The sequence below is a fragment of the Cynocephalus volans genome, chromosome 7 (genome assembly GCF_027409185.1).
Source record: "Cynocephalus volans isolate mCynVol1 chromosome 7, mCynVol1.pri, whole genome shotgun sequence".
Lineage (NCBI taxonomy): Eukaryota > Metazoa > Chordata > Mammalia > Dermoptera > Cynocephalidae > Cynocephalus > Cynocephalus volans.
The window spans coordinates 87372953-87387444 of NC_084466.1; the positions used below are offsets into that span (position 1 = coordinate 87372953).

The following is a 14492-nucleotide window of genomic DNA, read 5'->3' on the forward strand; positions in this document are numbered from 1 at the left end:
ATAAAATCCTGATAAAAAAAAAAAAATTCCTTCTATTAAATTTTCTCTGCTGAAATACTCAATGTGGACCCTGACTGATACAATGTTATGTGTTGGAACTAATCCAGATAGATGATAGATAGACACATGTATACACATTAGATTATACTCAGATATAATGTATGTATACAAAGGTGTATATATACACATGTAAGTACATATACATATATTTCTTACATATACCAGGGTACTTTAAAAAGTTCATGGAAGGATTCTTATTATCTTAAGAATTGCTAGGTGTTAGCAATTCTTAATTTCTTACTATCTTATTATCTTAATTTAAGATAATAAGAATCCTTCCATGAACTTTTCGAAGTATCCTTGTACTATATTTACACCTACATGTACATACATTACATACAAAATTTAATGTAATCCTCACAACAAATGCTATGAGAAAGATACTGTTACCCTTAATATACAAAAAGAGGAACTGAGTCTCAGGAAGGTTAGATAAATTCTACCATGTTACATAGCTAATAAGTGATGAAGCTGGGATTTAAATACAAATATCCCTGACTCTGCAATCTACATTTTTTCCACTATGACCTTAAAGTTGTTTAGACCTCAAAGTCAATCTATCCTTAACTGTGTTCTACAGCATAGTTCATTCCTTCAGCTAGTCCACAAATGTCTTTTTGCTTTACAATGTGAACAAAATATAACACTATTCTAATAATACTAGAGAATATAACCACCATATACGAGACTTCCATGATCGAAGTTATGGAAGGCTGAGGAAACTGTAGGGAAAGCATGGGCATCCCTAATTCCAAGTTACTTGTCATTCATTTGTTCAGTTAATATGATTTAGTGCCTTTTATGTGCCTGCCAATGTGCTGGATTAACATAGTAAGCAAAACAGAACTAGTCCCTCCTTCAAAAAGCTTACAGTCTAGGTATAATGGACATCTTAAATTAAATAATCATACATAGGAGAAGTACCTACGTATATCATATAGGGATTTAACATGGACAGGCTACGTGACTACAAGGGCTGTTCTAAACACAGTCCCTCCTCCCCGCTCCCCACACACATTTGGTATCTGCCCCTCCCGATGCCTAGGATGGCATGTCCACTATACCCTTGTTTACCAGGAACTCGTTGGTTCTCAATCCAAAGTGATCTTAGAGAGGTATCACAGCAATAACAATAGTGCAGCTACAGAATGTTTCCTAAAAACCTGCTCTTCTCTGGTCATTAAACTCCTTGCCTCTCATGTGACTTGTGACATCTGTCAATGTTTCTAGTGGCAACAGCTGAGCCCAGACTTTCCCTGTAGCCTAAACGAAATCAATAACACATGCCTGGACTGATCAATGAACAAGTGGCCAGGAAGCTTTCCAGGGACAGACTTCCAGAAGTGCAGAAACAATAAATCTAACCAAACCAGAAATTCATGTAGTAATCAGGTCAGGAATCTATTTATCACCCTACCATGACAGTTAAATGTCTAAACTCCCTTTTTAGCTGCATTTCATTAGTCAGGAAACAGATCATTAGACAAATATGCAGCAAAGAAAAAGAACAAGACCTTGCTGCAGTCCAGGTCCACTGATGGATACTAAAATTAGTAGGAAAAACTTTACAGAGAAACAGGATTTTTGTATAGCCTCAAAGTACCTCATCCCTAAATACTTATTAACTATAATGATTAAACATTCTTTGATATTCCTCCCTCCAGGAGATGGAAGTAACTCCTCTCCCTTTGAGTGTGGCTGGACTTAGTGACTCTTTTCTAATGAATAGTGTAGAGAAAGGGGAAAATTGTAACTTTACAATGGAGACAGAACCTTAACCAAGTATCTGGGTTAATGTCACCAGTAAAAAGTCATCAATATCATGTACTCCCTGACATGATGCCATGAGGAAGGCATGTCACTTTGTGGGTTTCTTCTCCAAAATCCATAACCCTGGTCTAGTCATGAGAAAATGTGGAGTATTCTAACATTTATAAAGCAAATGTATTTCACAGGGCCTAGTTTCCAAAGCCCTGTAGTTTCAGGTTTAACCTAACTTTTAAAAATTACTTATAGAAATGTTAACCTTGTAAAAGACAGGCAACTTTCCCCAGGCTAAAGTCTCTGTTGTGGAGATAGAATTGTAACACAGCAAAGTTGCTGGCTCTCAAGGACAGATGCCCTTGAGAGCAGGTTAACCTACCAATTGTTATGTAAAAATAGTGAGGAAACTGCTGTAGGAAAACACAGTATTTGCTAAGAACAAGCTGTTGCTGGTGGATCAACTTAAACTTTGGCAAACTGCATTATGGAATGTCACTTTGCTTATTTCAGTGATGTTATTAGTTTTCCATTTGTTAGCCATAATTCTGCCTATATTCCTGTGTTTTTGTAATGGTTAAATCAACTGAGTTTTGTTGTAAAACTTCCTTGTCTTTAAAATAAAAGGGAGAGACTAACTTTGGAGAGGGCTCACACATTCAGTTTTGCTCCTCCTAATGAGGAAATTACTGAAGTGCAGTCCGTCTGGGCCTCAGTGCATACATAGTGCTTGAGTATTCTCATCTCTGTTACACAGGGAAAAGAGGTGTAACAAGAAAACATCAGACAGACCCAGTGAGAAACATTCTACAAAATACCTGGCCAGTATTTCTTTTTTCAGGAACCATTTTTATACTCCTTTTAGCACATCAAAGAAAGCATTTTTTACTAAAGGAACTTTGGCCTTTGAGAGTTTTTAAAAATCTTTTATTATAAATGGACAAATTATAATTGTGTATATTTATGGGGTACACAATGATGTTATATATGTATACAAAGTGAAATAAGTCAGGCACAGAAGGAAATACCACATGTTCTCACTTATTTGTGGGAGCTAAAAATAAATAAATATACAAAAAAACAGTGGCGGGGGAAGAAGACACAACAGTTACAACAATTCCTTGAACTTGTTAAGACAAGTGAACAGATATGATGTTGATGGGAGAGGGGAGGGGGGAGGGAGGGGGAAAGAGGAATCGGAAAAGGGACACGAAAACTAGCTACATTGTATATTGATAAACTGAAAAATAAATAACAAAGTGGAATGATTAAATCGAGCTAATTAACATATCCATCACTTCAAATACTTAATCACTTTTTATGGTGAGAACATTTGAAGTTTACTTTTTTGCAAATTTTGAAATATACAGTGCACTATTAATTGTAGTCACCATGCTATGCAATAGATCTCAAAAACTTATTCCTACCATGTAACTGAAACTTTGCAGCCTTTGACCAACATCTGCCCATTCTCCATCCTCCTCCCCTGGTAACCACCATTCTACTCTCCCTTCTGTGCGTTTGATTGCTTTAGATTCCACATATAAGTGAGAACATGCAGTATTTGTCTTTCTGTGCCTCTGACCAGAACTTTTCAAAAGTTCCGTGTATATGTTTTTCTACGCAAAACAAGGAAAGACTGAGAAACAATAGCCAGAGACTGGAGAAGACCAGGACCTGAGGACTATAAACACAATGTGAGATCCTGGAACAGAAACAGGTCATTGGCGGAAAAGCTGGTGGAATCCGAGTAAAGTCCGTAGTTTGGTTCATAGTGTTGAAACCACGTTCATTTCTTAGTTTTGATAACTACACCATGGTTATGTAAGATGACGTTTGGGGAAGCTGTGTTATCGTTCTCTTTGGTAAGTCTCAAATTATTTCAATATTAAAAAATTTAAAAAGGAAAGGGGAAAGAGCCACCCTAGGCTGGAACCGATCTCTACTAATGCATAGTATTCTGCTGTTTAAGTGATAGGTCATGCGAATGTATGTTTTACATTCAGCAAAATCGCAGCCAGGAAATGGAAGCTTGGTCCAATACAAAGATTTGGACCTACTCCTTTAGCAGTAAGGCCTGAACATACAAGGATTAGGGGATTCCGGGAAGGCTGCCCAGAGGAAGAGATGAGGGGTGGGGAATACCAGGTGATGGGGATGGGGGGAAGCCAGGGGGAGCGGCAGACACTTGGTGGGCAGAGCACACAGCTGGAACAGCATTACCTGAGCAAGTGTGTGCTGAGGCTCAAGGAGAAGAAAGGCAGGCTTGGGGGCCGGCCCAGAGCAAGACTAGAAGGAAGGTCTGTGCAGATGGGGCTGGGGTTTGGAAGGTGGCAGGGCTGCAGGGCCTGTGAAGTCCCCCTCTTTACCCTGCCCCAAACCTACTCTTCTCTCTCCTCCCAACCCCAACACTGAAGATGGAGACCTGCATTTTCCCCTAACTCACTTGTTCCTAAAGCGAGACAAAGCCCTTCGGAAGTTCTCAGAGAATATTTGGATTGTTGGTAGTATAGGGGACAAAAGACGTCTTGTCCATTGCAAATTTTGTAGCTGAGGCACCTATAATAAACACAGATTAACAAGAGAAAAGCGTACACATTTATTTAATAAAAGTTTCATGTGACATGGCAGCCTTCAGAAATAAAGACCCAAAGAAATAGGGAAAACTATGTGTTTCTATGGACAGTCACGCAGAAGTGTGATTGCAGAACAAAAGGGTGTGTCTGATGGTCATAAACTGGGGGTCTTAGCAAGGCCTATTTGTTCAGATTCTTGTTGGGATCTCTGTGCCTAAAAGGATAAGGATGTCCCTTTCCCCCAGGTATAGGAGGGCACCTCTTCAAAAAGGGTCTCAACCTACCTTGGAGGAAGGTCCGAGAATTCTTTTATGGCCTGCTTCAGGGGAGAAGGGCAGAAGATCAGAGAGACCTCACTTCTGCTGTTTCCTCAAATGCCAAGGTATCATATTTTTAGTGCTGAACCCTGTTTTTTCGTATGTTTCAGCCCACCACCCCCACTTTGGTGGGTTGATATATTCAAAGGACTGTGGTAAGAGTCACCCTCACTCCAGCAGGAAGCCAAGGCTCCAGCCTCTCTGTGCTAAGTCCCTTTTCACAGTGTCCACATTGGAATGTTTCTATTGTTTTTAATTTGAGAGCAATATTTTCTTATTTTGAAGATTTCTAAAGGGCAGTTTTCAAATCCACCTGTTCTTTTTCCATTTTTGTCTATTATTGTGTTTGTTTCAAAATTTTGTGTTCTTTTTAGACAGAAGTTATTCGTTCATCTGCCTCTGTGCACACACGCCAAACACTGTTTTGGAAAGTCTGTCAGATTGCTTCATAGAATTAATTTTATTTTGAGTGAATTCAAATTCTAATTGTTGATTTTTATTTGCATACTTTCTTAGTATTATATTTCTTTATGTGTTTTGGAATTGTGGTATAATTTTGAATTTGTGAGCTTGATTTTTTTTCTTCTTCATTCTTTGCATATCTAAATCTACATGGTTTCCATAAACCCTGTGTAAAGCTTGCATAGCTGCCTCTAGATCTCCAGTCCTCAGTCCAAAGCTAGAAGTTACAATGGCATTTTGAGGTTCCTGGCAGGTGGGTATGATGGGGAAACCATAGGTCCAGGTCTCGGGTCAGCTGGCAGCCTGGTTCACTGCCAGGTTTGGGGGCTGCACTGTGTCCTCCAGTCACCATTAAAAGCCATGATCCTAGAGACTGATCAGCACAATTTTTTTTCTGTCTACTTTGTTGGGGGATGGAAGTTGGAGCCCGAGTTTGTCTTTTTTGTTTTTTATTTTTATCTACCACTGCTATGTTTTGAAGCAGACTGGGTGCATCAAAGCTGACCTGAAGTCCTTAGTAGCTTTCTTATCGCCTTTGCCATGGCCACAACTCCAGTTCAGGCCACCATCATCTCTCGCCTGTATGACTGCAACACCCTCCCAGCTGATCTCCCTGCCTCTAGACTTTCTTCCCTCCAATCCATTTTTCCCACTGCAACTAGAGAGGTTGTTATAAAACGTAATTCTGCTCACATCACTACCCCGCCTGCCTAAAGTCTTTGACTCCCTGTTGTCACAATCAGTAGCAGAGATGGAGTGAAATCACTGGCCCAACATGGAAAAGGAAGGAAGGGCTTCAGAATGCTGGCTCCTGTTGCTTACAGGCAAAAGAGCATTAACTAACTCATGTCTGCAGTCATTTAAGATAGAAACATTCCCAAAAGGATGAAAATGTATCCTTACTGGAATGACTCAGGAATATTTTCTAGATCCCATGTAAGAGTCACACCTTCTTAGAACGTGCAGCAGTCATTTCGAAATCAGAAACTAATGTGATATGGTTGATGACTCCAAAGGTTAGAAAGAAGAGCTGGATAACAAAAGAAACCTTAAAATGTCCATTCAAAAATCACTTACTAAATATTTCTTACTTGCAAGGCATTGTGGGAAAAACAGGATGTGTAACAAATACTTTCTACTTTCAAGAACCTTACAAGGCACTAGGCAAGGTGGCTCATTTCAATTAGTATCAAAGCTATTTATGTATTTATGTGTTGAATTGTGTCCCCCTACAAGATATGCTGAAGTCCTAACCCCCAGTAATTCAGAATGTGACCTTATTTGGAAATAGTATTGTTGTAGATGTAATTCATTAAGAAGAGGTCATACTGGAGTAGGGTAGATCCTTAATCCAACAAGAGAAGAGATGTAGAGACACAAACACAGGAGAATGCCATGTGACGATGGAGGCAGAGATTGGAGTGAAGCAGTGGCAAGCCAAGGAACACCGAGGACTGCCGGCCGCCACAAAAGCTAAGGAGAAACAAGGAAAGTTCTCCCCTACAGGTTTCAGAGGGAGCATAACCCTACCAACACCTTGATTTCGAAGTTCTAGCTTCTAGAACTGAGACAATGAATTTCTTTTGTTTTAAGCCCCCAGTTTGTGGTACTTTGTTAAGCAGCCCTAGGCAATTAATGTTATAACCAGTTTGATAGTAAAATAAGGTATACAAACAAAACGCATACCAGGAAAAATGATTTCATCTGATGAGGAGCACCAGGAGGCCATGGCAGGAGGAGGAAGGGCTCTTTGTTCTTCTTGTCAACCCAGCTCTTCTAAGCAGCCTCTCTGAAAAACAAGCTGGATTGGATCTGCTTTAATGCCCTGGACCTAGTGTCAACTTTGCCACTAAATAATAGGACTTTTAAGGCATAAAATTGGGGAGAACAGAGTATATTATTCATGCTTTATTTCCTTGAGCAGTAGTGTGCAGTTATTACTTGCTTTTACTATCTTTATATCACACTGTAAACGGGGACGCCTTCTTCATGGAGTCTTTAGTGAATAGTAGCCACTTAAAATCTTGCTCTAACCAAAACTAACATGCTAGTGAGAGGAACTGGTACTAAGAATGCGGTCTGGAATGATTTCTAGCGCTTCTGACCTTGCCTTATGACGTCCATAATCACATCACAGTGATTCTGCACAGTGACACTTCTAGGCTCTATTATGACTGCAGTCATTGCTTAGCAATCTCCAGTTGTAAATAAAGTCTTGAAATTTCAGTAGTTGCTGGGGGAGGGAGGGCAGGGACAGGCCGTTTCCACGTCTCCATGCTCCTTTTCACAACTCAGTCTGCAATTTGGGCTCCAAATCAAACTGACAGACTCCACGTGGCTTCCATTCCTACAGCACAGACATCCAGCGGTTCACTCTTCAAATAATGGAGGGGTTACACCTGAAACACGGACCAAATTATTTCAAAGCACAGGGGTTCTTAACCAGATGCACATCAGAATCCCAGGACGAGCACTACAACAGTGTTCATTCCTCGCCTGCACCCTGGGGTGGGGCATGGCCTTGTCATATTTTTAAAGCGCCCCGACTGGTCTGGGTCCCACGGGCCCCAGGGGAGCGAGTTCTGTACTCAGGGAGGCTCAAGGCCCACAGATCAACTAAGGAATAATTTCCAGTGGCCTCCCTGCCGCCTTGAACTCGACCCACAAAAGCCACCGTCGTCCCTCTCAAACCCAAAGCGTTGTTTTTCGCCTTGCTGTGTACCCCACCCCAGCCACGCTCCCTCCTCTACTTCCGCATCCTCCCCTGCCCACCTGCCACTCCGCACGCCGCCCCGCCCACCCCGTAGGCGTTCTCGAGCCGAGACCCCGCCCCCAGCCCGCGGTCCCGCCCGCTTCGGCCGCGGAAGCCCCGCCCTCGGCGGCTGGCGACGGCCTGCGGCCCGCGGGGAGCCGGGGCGGGGCCGGGCGCCGCGAGGGGCGGAGTCGCGGGGACTCCTGGCACGCCAGCTCCGACGAGCGCCGCCTCGGAAGCCGAGCAGGGCGACGAGCCGCCGCCGCGGGTCCGGCGCTGCCCAGAGCTGTGGAGCACCGGGCTCGGCCGTCGCGGGCGGAACATGGCGCCCTGGACGCTGTGGCGCTGCTGCCAGCGCGTCGTGGGCTGGGTGCCGGTGCTCTTCATCACCTTCGTGGTCGTCTGGTCCTACTACGCGTACGTGGTGGAGCTGTGCGTGTGTGAGTACCGGGCCCGGCCGCCGCGCGGCTCCGCGGAAGCGGCCTCTGCGCTCCGCGCCCGCCCGCGCCGCTCTGGACGGGTGAGGGCGTCCTCGGGTTACCCGGGAGCGCCACGGCTGCCCGGGTGCGGCCGGGCGGGCGAGGCCCCGGAGCTCCTGGCTCTGCGGCGCCGCATCCTCCCGTGAAGGAATGCTCGGAAGGGGCTTTCTCCGAACGGGAGAGTCGAGCTTCCTGGAAGGTCTTGGTGTGGGGGTTGGGCCTTTTTAAAAACAAATCTGCTCCTTGTAGATCGTTTGTTGTCTGGAGGGCGCGAGAAGAAACGTCTGTTACCTGTTGGGGTGGGGGAAGGGAGGCGTGTCTTGGTGGCCTCGGCTGGAGGCGGGTCAGTCTGGAGGGCAAACGAGCGCCCGCTTCTGCGTTTTGGTGGTCTGGACTCGTTTTATGTCAAATTTGAATGCAGCGACTTACACAAAATATTGTTTTAAGACATTAAGAATAGGTGGGATGGTACTTACGTACCCGATTATCGTGGTCTTGGCTGTTCAGTATGGAGGTTTATATTTCTTATACCTTTAGATTTGGGGGTCTTGTTTTATTTTTGTTGCTTTTTCACTGATAAGTTCTCTACACCCAATTCTCACCTGACTGACTTGGGAAAAAAAGAAAAGCATTGCAGTGCACTTCAAGGACTTAACCTACTAGTTTGAATAGGTTATCTTTAAGATGAAAGGAAATTTGGTTGTCATTAACCAGAACATTGTTTGGGCACAACTGCTGTTTGTGATATTGAACAATTGCTCCAGGATTGCTCTGTCTTAAGTAAATTGTTCATAGGCTTCTGAGTGTGTGGCTGTTTTTTACTTATACCGGCCTATCTGGTATATGTTTACTACTTCTATCAATTTTTTATGAAAACCTAGGACCAGAAGGTAAGTGGTGTTCGTGAAAGCAATCCGAGGATGTCCCAGACGATCTAGTCTTAGACCTCAAACGGAGTCCACAGTTGTCCAAAGGACCGCTATTAGTATTCTTTGAGAAAAGAACCGCATGAGATAGAAACTAATTGTATGAATGAAAAGGGGTACCACCGACTCCTCCTGAAAGCGGCGGAGTCAAAACTTCAGTTATGGCTCTAGATTTGGATAGCCCTCACCCCAGCACTGGGTTAAAACCCGAGTTCTGCCCACGAAAGAGAATACCTTGGCTCAGGAAGTTTAAGGGTAGGTTTTTAAATTAAAACATGCACCCTTAAGGAAAAAAGAACGTTTAATTTGGAGGAAAACTATCTCTGCAGGAAGGCCCAGAATAAATTAGTTGTGGAATACATTTCTAAATAATAATAAAATTAATCTGTTCAATATAATTGTTTAGTCTCATCCTTTTAGATACCAAAATGTTTGCTAAAAGTGTTTGAGTCAATCAAGAATTGACGAGGTTTAGATATTCCTCGAGGCTGCTTCCAGAAAGTGGTAGTGATCATAGGTTTCTCATCAACTTAGATGACATTAGATTCTCATCTTAGATTCTCACCAACTACTTTATCTTATTTACACTCAAGTGAGCATTTATTCCAAAAGTTGTATCATTCTTATTTAATTCTTCCAAAAGAGTACTCCCACCCTATTCTGGTTCCCATAGTGGTTTTGAAGCTTCTGAAGGAACGCTAAAAATGTGCATTTAATGTTGATATTGCATAGCTTAACCTGTAGATGGTTTTTGTCAAAAATATCAAAAGATGATATCAAACAATGCTGTGAAAAATCTTAAGTTGTTCCTGATTTCTTTCATCCCTTCAGATGAAAAAGGGACATTAACATGAATTGAGAAATGCCGTGTGCTAGTGGGGATAAGAGGAGACATTTTATTCACTCTAATTCTCCCAATACCTCAAAGCATGGATATTTCTACAGATGTAGGAAGTGAGTCTCTGAGTGAGTCCTTTTATTAAGTCACACAGTTGTTGAGTGGCTGTTGGAATGGGACCACATCTTTCCACTCTTCCATGTAACTTTTAGTGAGTCATAAGAGTTAGTGGGAATGGAATTGTTTGGTTAATGATGGGTGGAAGGGTTAAAGTGGTTGTCATTTTTGGAGTCAGGTTTTAGGCCCATCCATTAAAAATTATACCATAGGATTTCCTAAACTTAAAAAGTTCTGTAACAATTAAGGTCTAATACTTGGCGGAATTTTGAAGTATTCAGTGGTGAAAGGTCCTAAGGAGAGGCTGTATTTAATACATCTAAGTTACCCAGTTTTCACTAGAGAGAATTTGGGAAGTCTGCAGTGTCACTGGAGTCTATAATAGATCATAAAAGTGTATTTACTCTCATATTAATACCGTCCTTTAAACTACTTATGTATATTTATGTTTTCATAAGCACTGACTCTCCCACTGAAATACATGGATATAGGAGGACTTTACATTGAGGGAAGTGTGAGTTTTACTTAAAGTGCTGTTTTTCTAGAATTTTCTTAGTTTCTAGTAGTCTTTATCCAACTAGAAGGAGAGGAGGATCATAATTTTATCTTTACATATATGTATTAATTCATTTAATCCTCATAATAACCCCCACAAGGTTAAGTAATTTGCCTGGGGTCTTAGAGCCAGTAAATAGCATAATCAGAATTGGAACTCAAGGGCCGAGCCCGTGGTGCACTCGGTAGAGTGCTGCGCTGGGAGCGCGGCGACGCTCCCGCCGCGGGTTCGGATCCTATATAGGAATGACCAGTGCACTCACTGGCTGAGTGCCGGTCACGAAAAAACGACAAAAAAAAAAAAAAAAAAAAAAAGAATTGGAACTCAAGTGGTTTGGCTCCAGAGCTCCTACTTTTGAAATTAACTCCTGTGCAATGAATGACTAGTCTACTTCGTTACCCAGGTCTCAGCACTCAGGGCAGATTTCAGTCCTGTTATGATCTGTTTGTATTAAGGTAGTTTTCTCCTAAAAGGCAGCAGCAGAAGATTCCTAAATATCTCAGACAGTAAAAATGCCTAGCCTGTAGTAGGCTCTCAGTTGCTGGAACAAATTGTTTATGACCAAGAGACCCTCATTCCATTCCAGCCTCTATTCCTATTTTATAATTACACACACACAATCAGCCTCACTGGGAGTGATATTGAGGACACACTTGAGTGAGAAATGATGCATCTAAGATGGCCATCTCACGGGGGTCATAAGCAGAGAAGTAAGTATTAATGATCTGTAATGCATATTGGTTTTAAATTAGGCTGAAATCCCCTATGATTTTTTTCCCAAGGCTGATATTTAAAGGAATTAATTTAATTATGGGTGGATTGAACACTTTTCCTCTTTGATCAAGGTGGTTATTTTTGAGGAAAGTGTTAATTCAGGTTCCCAGGGTTTTATCAGAACGCTTCATTGTTCAGGTCATTTTGAGCTGTGAGTAGTAGATGTGTAACTCTTCTTTAGCAGGTAGAGGATCTTAGAACTTAAAGAGATTTTAGAGGTGATCTAATTCAATCCCTTTATTTTACTTCTGAGGAAATTTGCTTGGAAGAGCTGTGTGGTTTGTCCAAGGATGGATGTAACTTTTATCTTTCTTCAAATAGAAACGTAGAGTGGGATTGTAACCTCTGAGTCTATCTATATCTAATACTTACTTGTGTCACCTTCATAACTTGTTCAAATATAGAGTGAGACAAATAACTTACATATCATAATTGAGAACACTATCTTGACATAGTTGATTCTGAAGTTTTATTGGTCTCAAAAGAACCAGCTTTTGGTTTCATTGATTCTCTCTGTTATTCCCTTTTCTGTTTTTTTTTTTTTTTTTTTCTCATTGATTTCTTGTCTGATCTTTATTTCCTTTTTTTCTTTTACTTTGGGTTTAATTTGCTCTTTTTCTAGCTTCTTAATGTGGAAACAAAGGTCATTGATTTGAGCCCTTTCTTAGGTATTTAGTCCTATAAATTTACCCCTAAATACTGCTTTGGTCATATTCCATCAATTTTGATATGTTGTGTTTTCATTTCTTTCCATTCAAATCATTTTCTACGTTTACTTTAGATTTCATCTTTGACCCCATGGGTTATTTTATTTTATTTATACCTTGGTGTTTTTGGCACTGTGCTCCTACCAACTGAGCTAACCAGCCAGCCCCACCTATGTGTTATTTTAGAAGTATGCTATTTAGTTTCCAGTTATTTAGGGATTTTTCAGTTACCTGCCTGTTACTGATTTCAAAGTTTTTCTTGCCCCACCCCTGTGATTTCAAACTTAATTCCATGTGGTCAGAGAATATACTTTGTAGGACTTAAATCCTTTAAAATGTATTCAGGCTTGTTTTATGGCCCAGAATGTGGTCCATTGTGGCACTGTTCCATGTGGACTTGAGAAAAATGTATTCTGTATTCTGTATTATTTTGCTATTTGTTGCTGGGTGGAGTATTCTATTATGTCATAATGCTCAATAAATGTCAGTTAAAGCAAGTTGGTAGTAGTGTTCAGGTCTTCTATATTCTTACCTTTCTAATCTCTCAATTATTGAGGTAGGTATGACTATAATTATGGATTTGTTTATTTCTCCTTGTAGTTCTATCAGTTTTTGCCTCATGTATATTGCAGCTTTGTAATTAGATGTACAAAACATTTAGAATTGTTATGTCCTCTTGATGAATTGGCCCCTTTATCATTATGAGATGACTTTCTTATCCCTGGTGATTTGTTTGCTCTAAAATCTACATTGGCAGATGTAGTAGTACATATCTACTAATGTTTCTTTTGAATGGTATATCTTTCTTTGTCCTTTTAACCTATTTAGGCCTTTATATTTAAAGTGTGTTTCTAATAAGCAGCATATATTTGGGTCTTGCTTTTTTATTCAATCTGAAAATCTTTGCCTTTTGGGTGGGTGTGTTGACCATTTACATTTAGTGTGATTGTTGATATGATTAGGTTTAATTCTGTCATTTGCTATTTGTTTATCTGTCTTATCTGTTCTTTGTCTTTTTCCTCCTCCTTCTACTTCCTTTTGAATTAAGCAAAAAAAAAATTTTTGTTTTTAAAAGTAAGGGGATCTTAACCCTTGACTCGGTGTTGTCAGCACCACGCTCTCCCAAGTGAGCAAACTGGCCATCCCTATATAGAGATCCGAACCCATGGCGATGGTGTTATCAGCACCACGCTCTCCCAAGTAAGCCACAGGCCAGCCCTGAATTAAGCAATTTTTCAATATTTTTTAAATTTCCGATTTTTTAAATGATTTTATTTTATCCCCTTTGTTGGCTTATTACCTGCAATTCTTTTTGTTGTTTTAGTGGTTGCTTTAGGGTTTTATAGCATGCATCTTTTATCATAGTCTAGCTTCAAGTGATATACCTCTTCACATATAGTACCTTACAAAAACATACTTGTATTTCTTCCTTCCTGCCATTAATGCTGTTGTTGTCATGCATTTTATATGTTATAAACCTCACACTATATTTTGTTTAAATAATTGATCATCTTTTTAAAACATTTGAATAATAAATCTTATATACTTACTCATGTTACCATTTCTAGTGTTCTTTGTTCATTTTTATAGATCCATAAACAAATTATATCGAGGTATAATTTGTATACCAGAAAATTCACTTATTTAAGATGTATAATTGAATGATTTTTAGTAAATTTACCAAGTTGTGTAGTCATCACAGTAATCCATTTTTAGGATCTTTCCATTATCCCATTAAGACCACTCATGCCCATTTACAGTTAATCCCTTTTCACACCCCCAGCCCAAGACAACCACCAGTTCATGTTCTGTCTCCATATGCCTTTTCTGGACATCTCATGTAAATGGACTCATGCAATAAGTGGTCTCTTGTGCTTGGTGTCTTTTATATAGCATAATGTTTTTGAGGTTTGTCTTAGTCTGTTTTTTGTCGCTATAGCTGAATACCCAAGACTGGGTAATTTATAAAAAAAACAAATTTATTTCTCAGCACCACACTCTCCCGAGTGAGCCACAGGCCGGCCCTACAAATTTATTTCTTACAGGCTGGGAAGTCCAAGGTGAGGGACCTTCTTGCTGGTGGGGACTATCTGCAGAGTCCTGAGGCAGTGCAGGTCGTCACATGGCAAAGTGGCTGAATGTGTTAGCTCAGGTCTTTTCTTCCTCT

General features: G+C 40.8%; 1 protein-coding gene across 5 annotated transcripts in view; it reads left to right on the top strand.

The window, feature by feature from the left end:
• Nucleotides 1-8181: 8181 nt before the first annotated feature.
• ZDHHC20 (zinc finger DHHC-type palmitoyltransferase 20) overlaps nt 8182-14492 on the top strand; it is a 59899-nt gene continuing 53588 nt past the window's right edge. For all 5 annotated transcript variants that reach the window (XM_063102286.1, XM_063102288.1, XM_063102289.1 and 2 more), the window contains exon 1: nt 8182-8368. In XM_063102286.1, the coding sequence (XP_062958356.1) occupies nt 8251-8368 (118 nt within the window). In that variant the 5' untranslated portion in view covers nt 8182-8250. The remainder of the gene's footprint in view (nt 8369-14492) is intronic.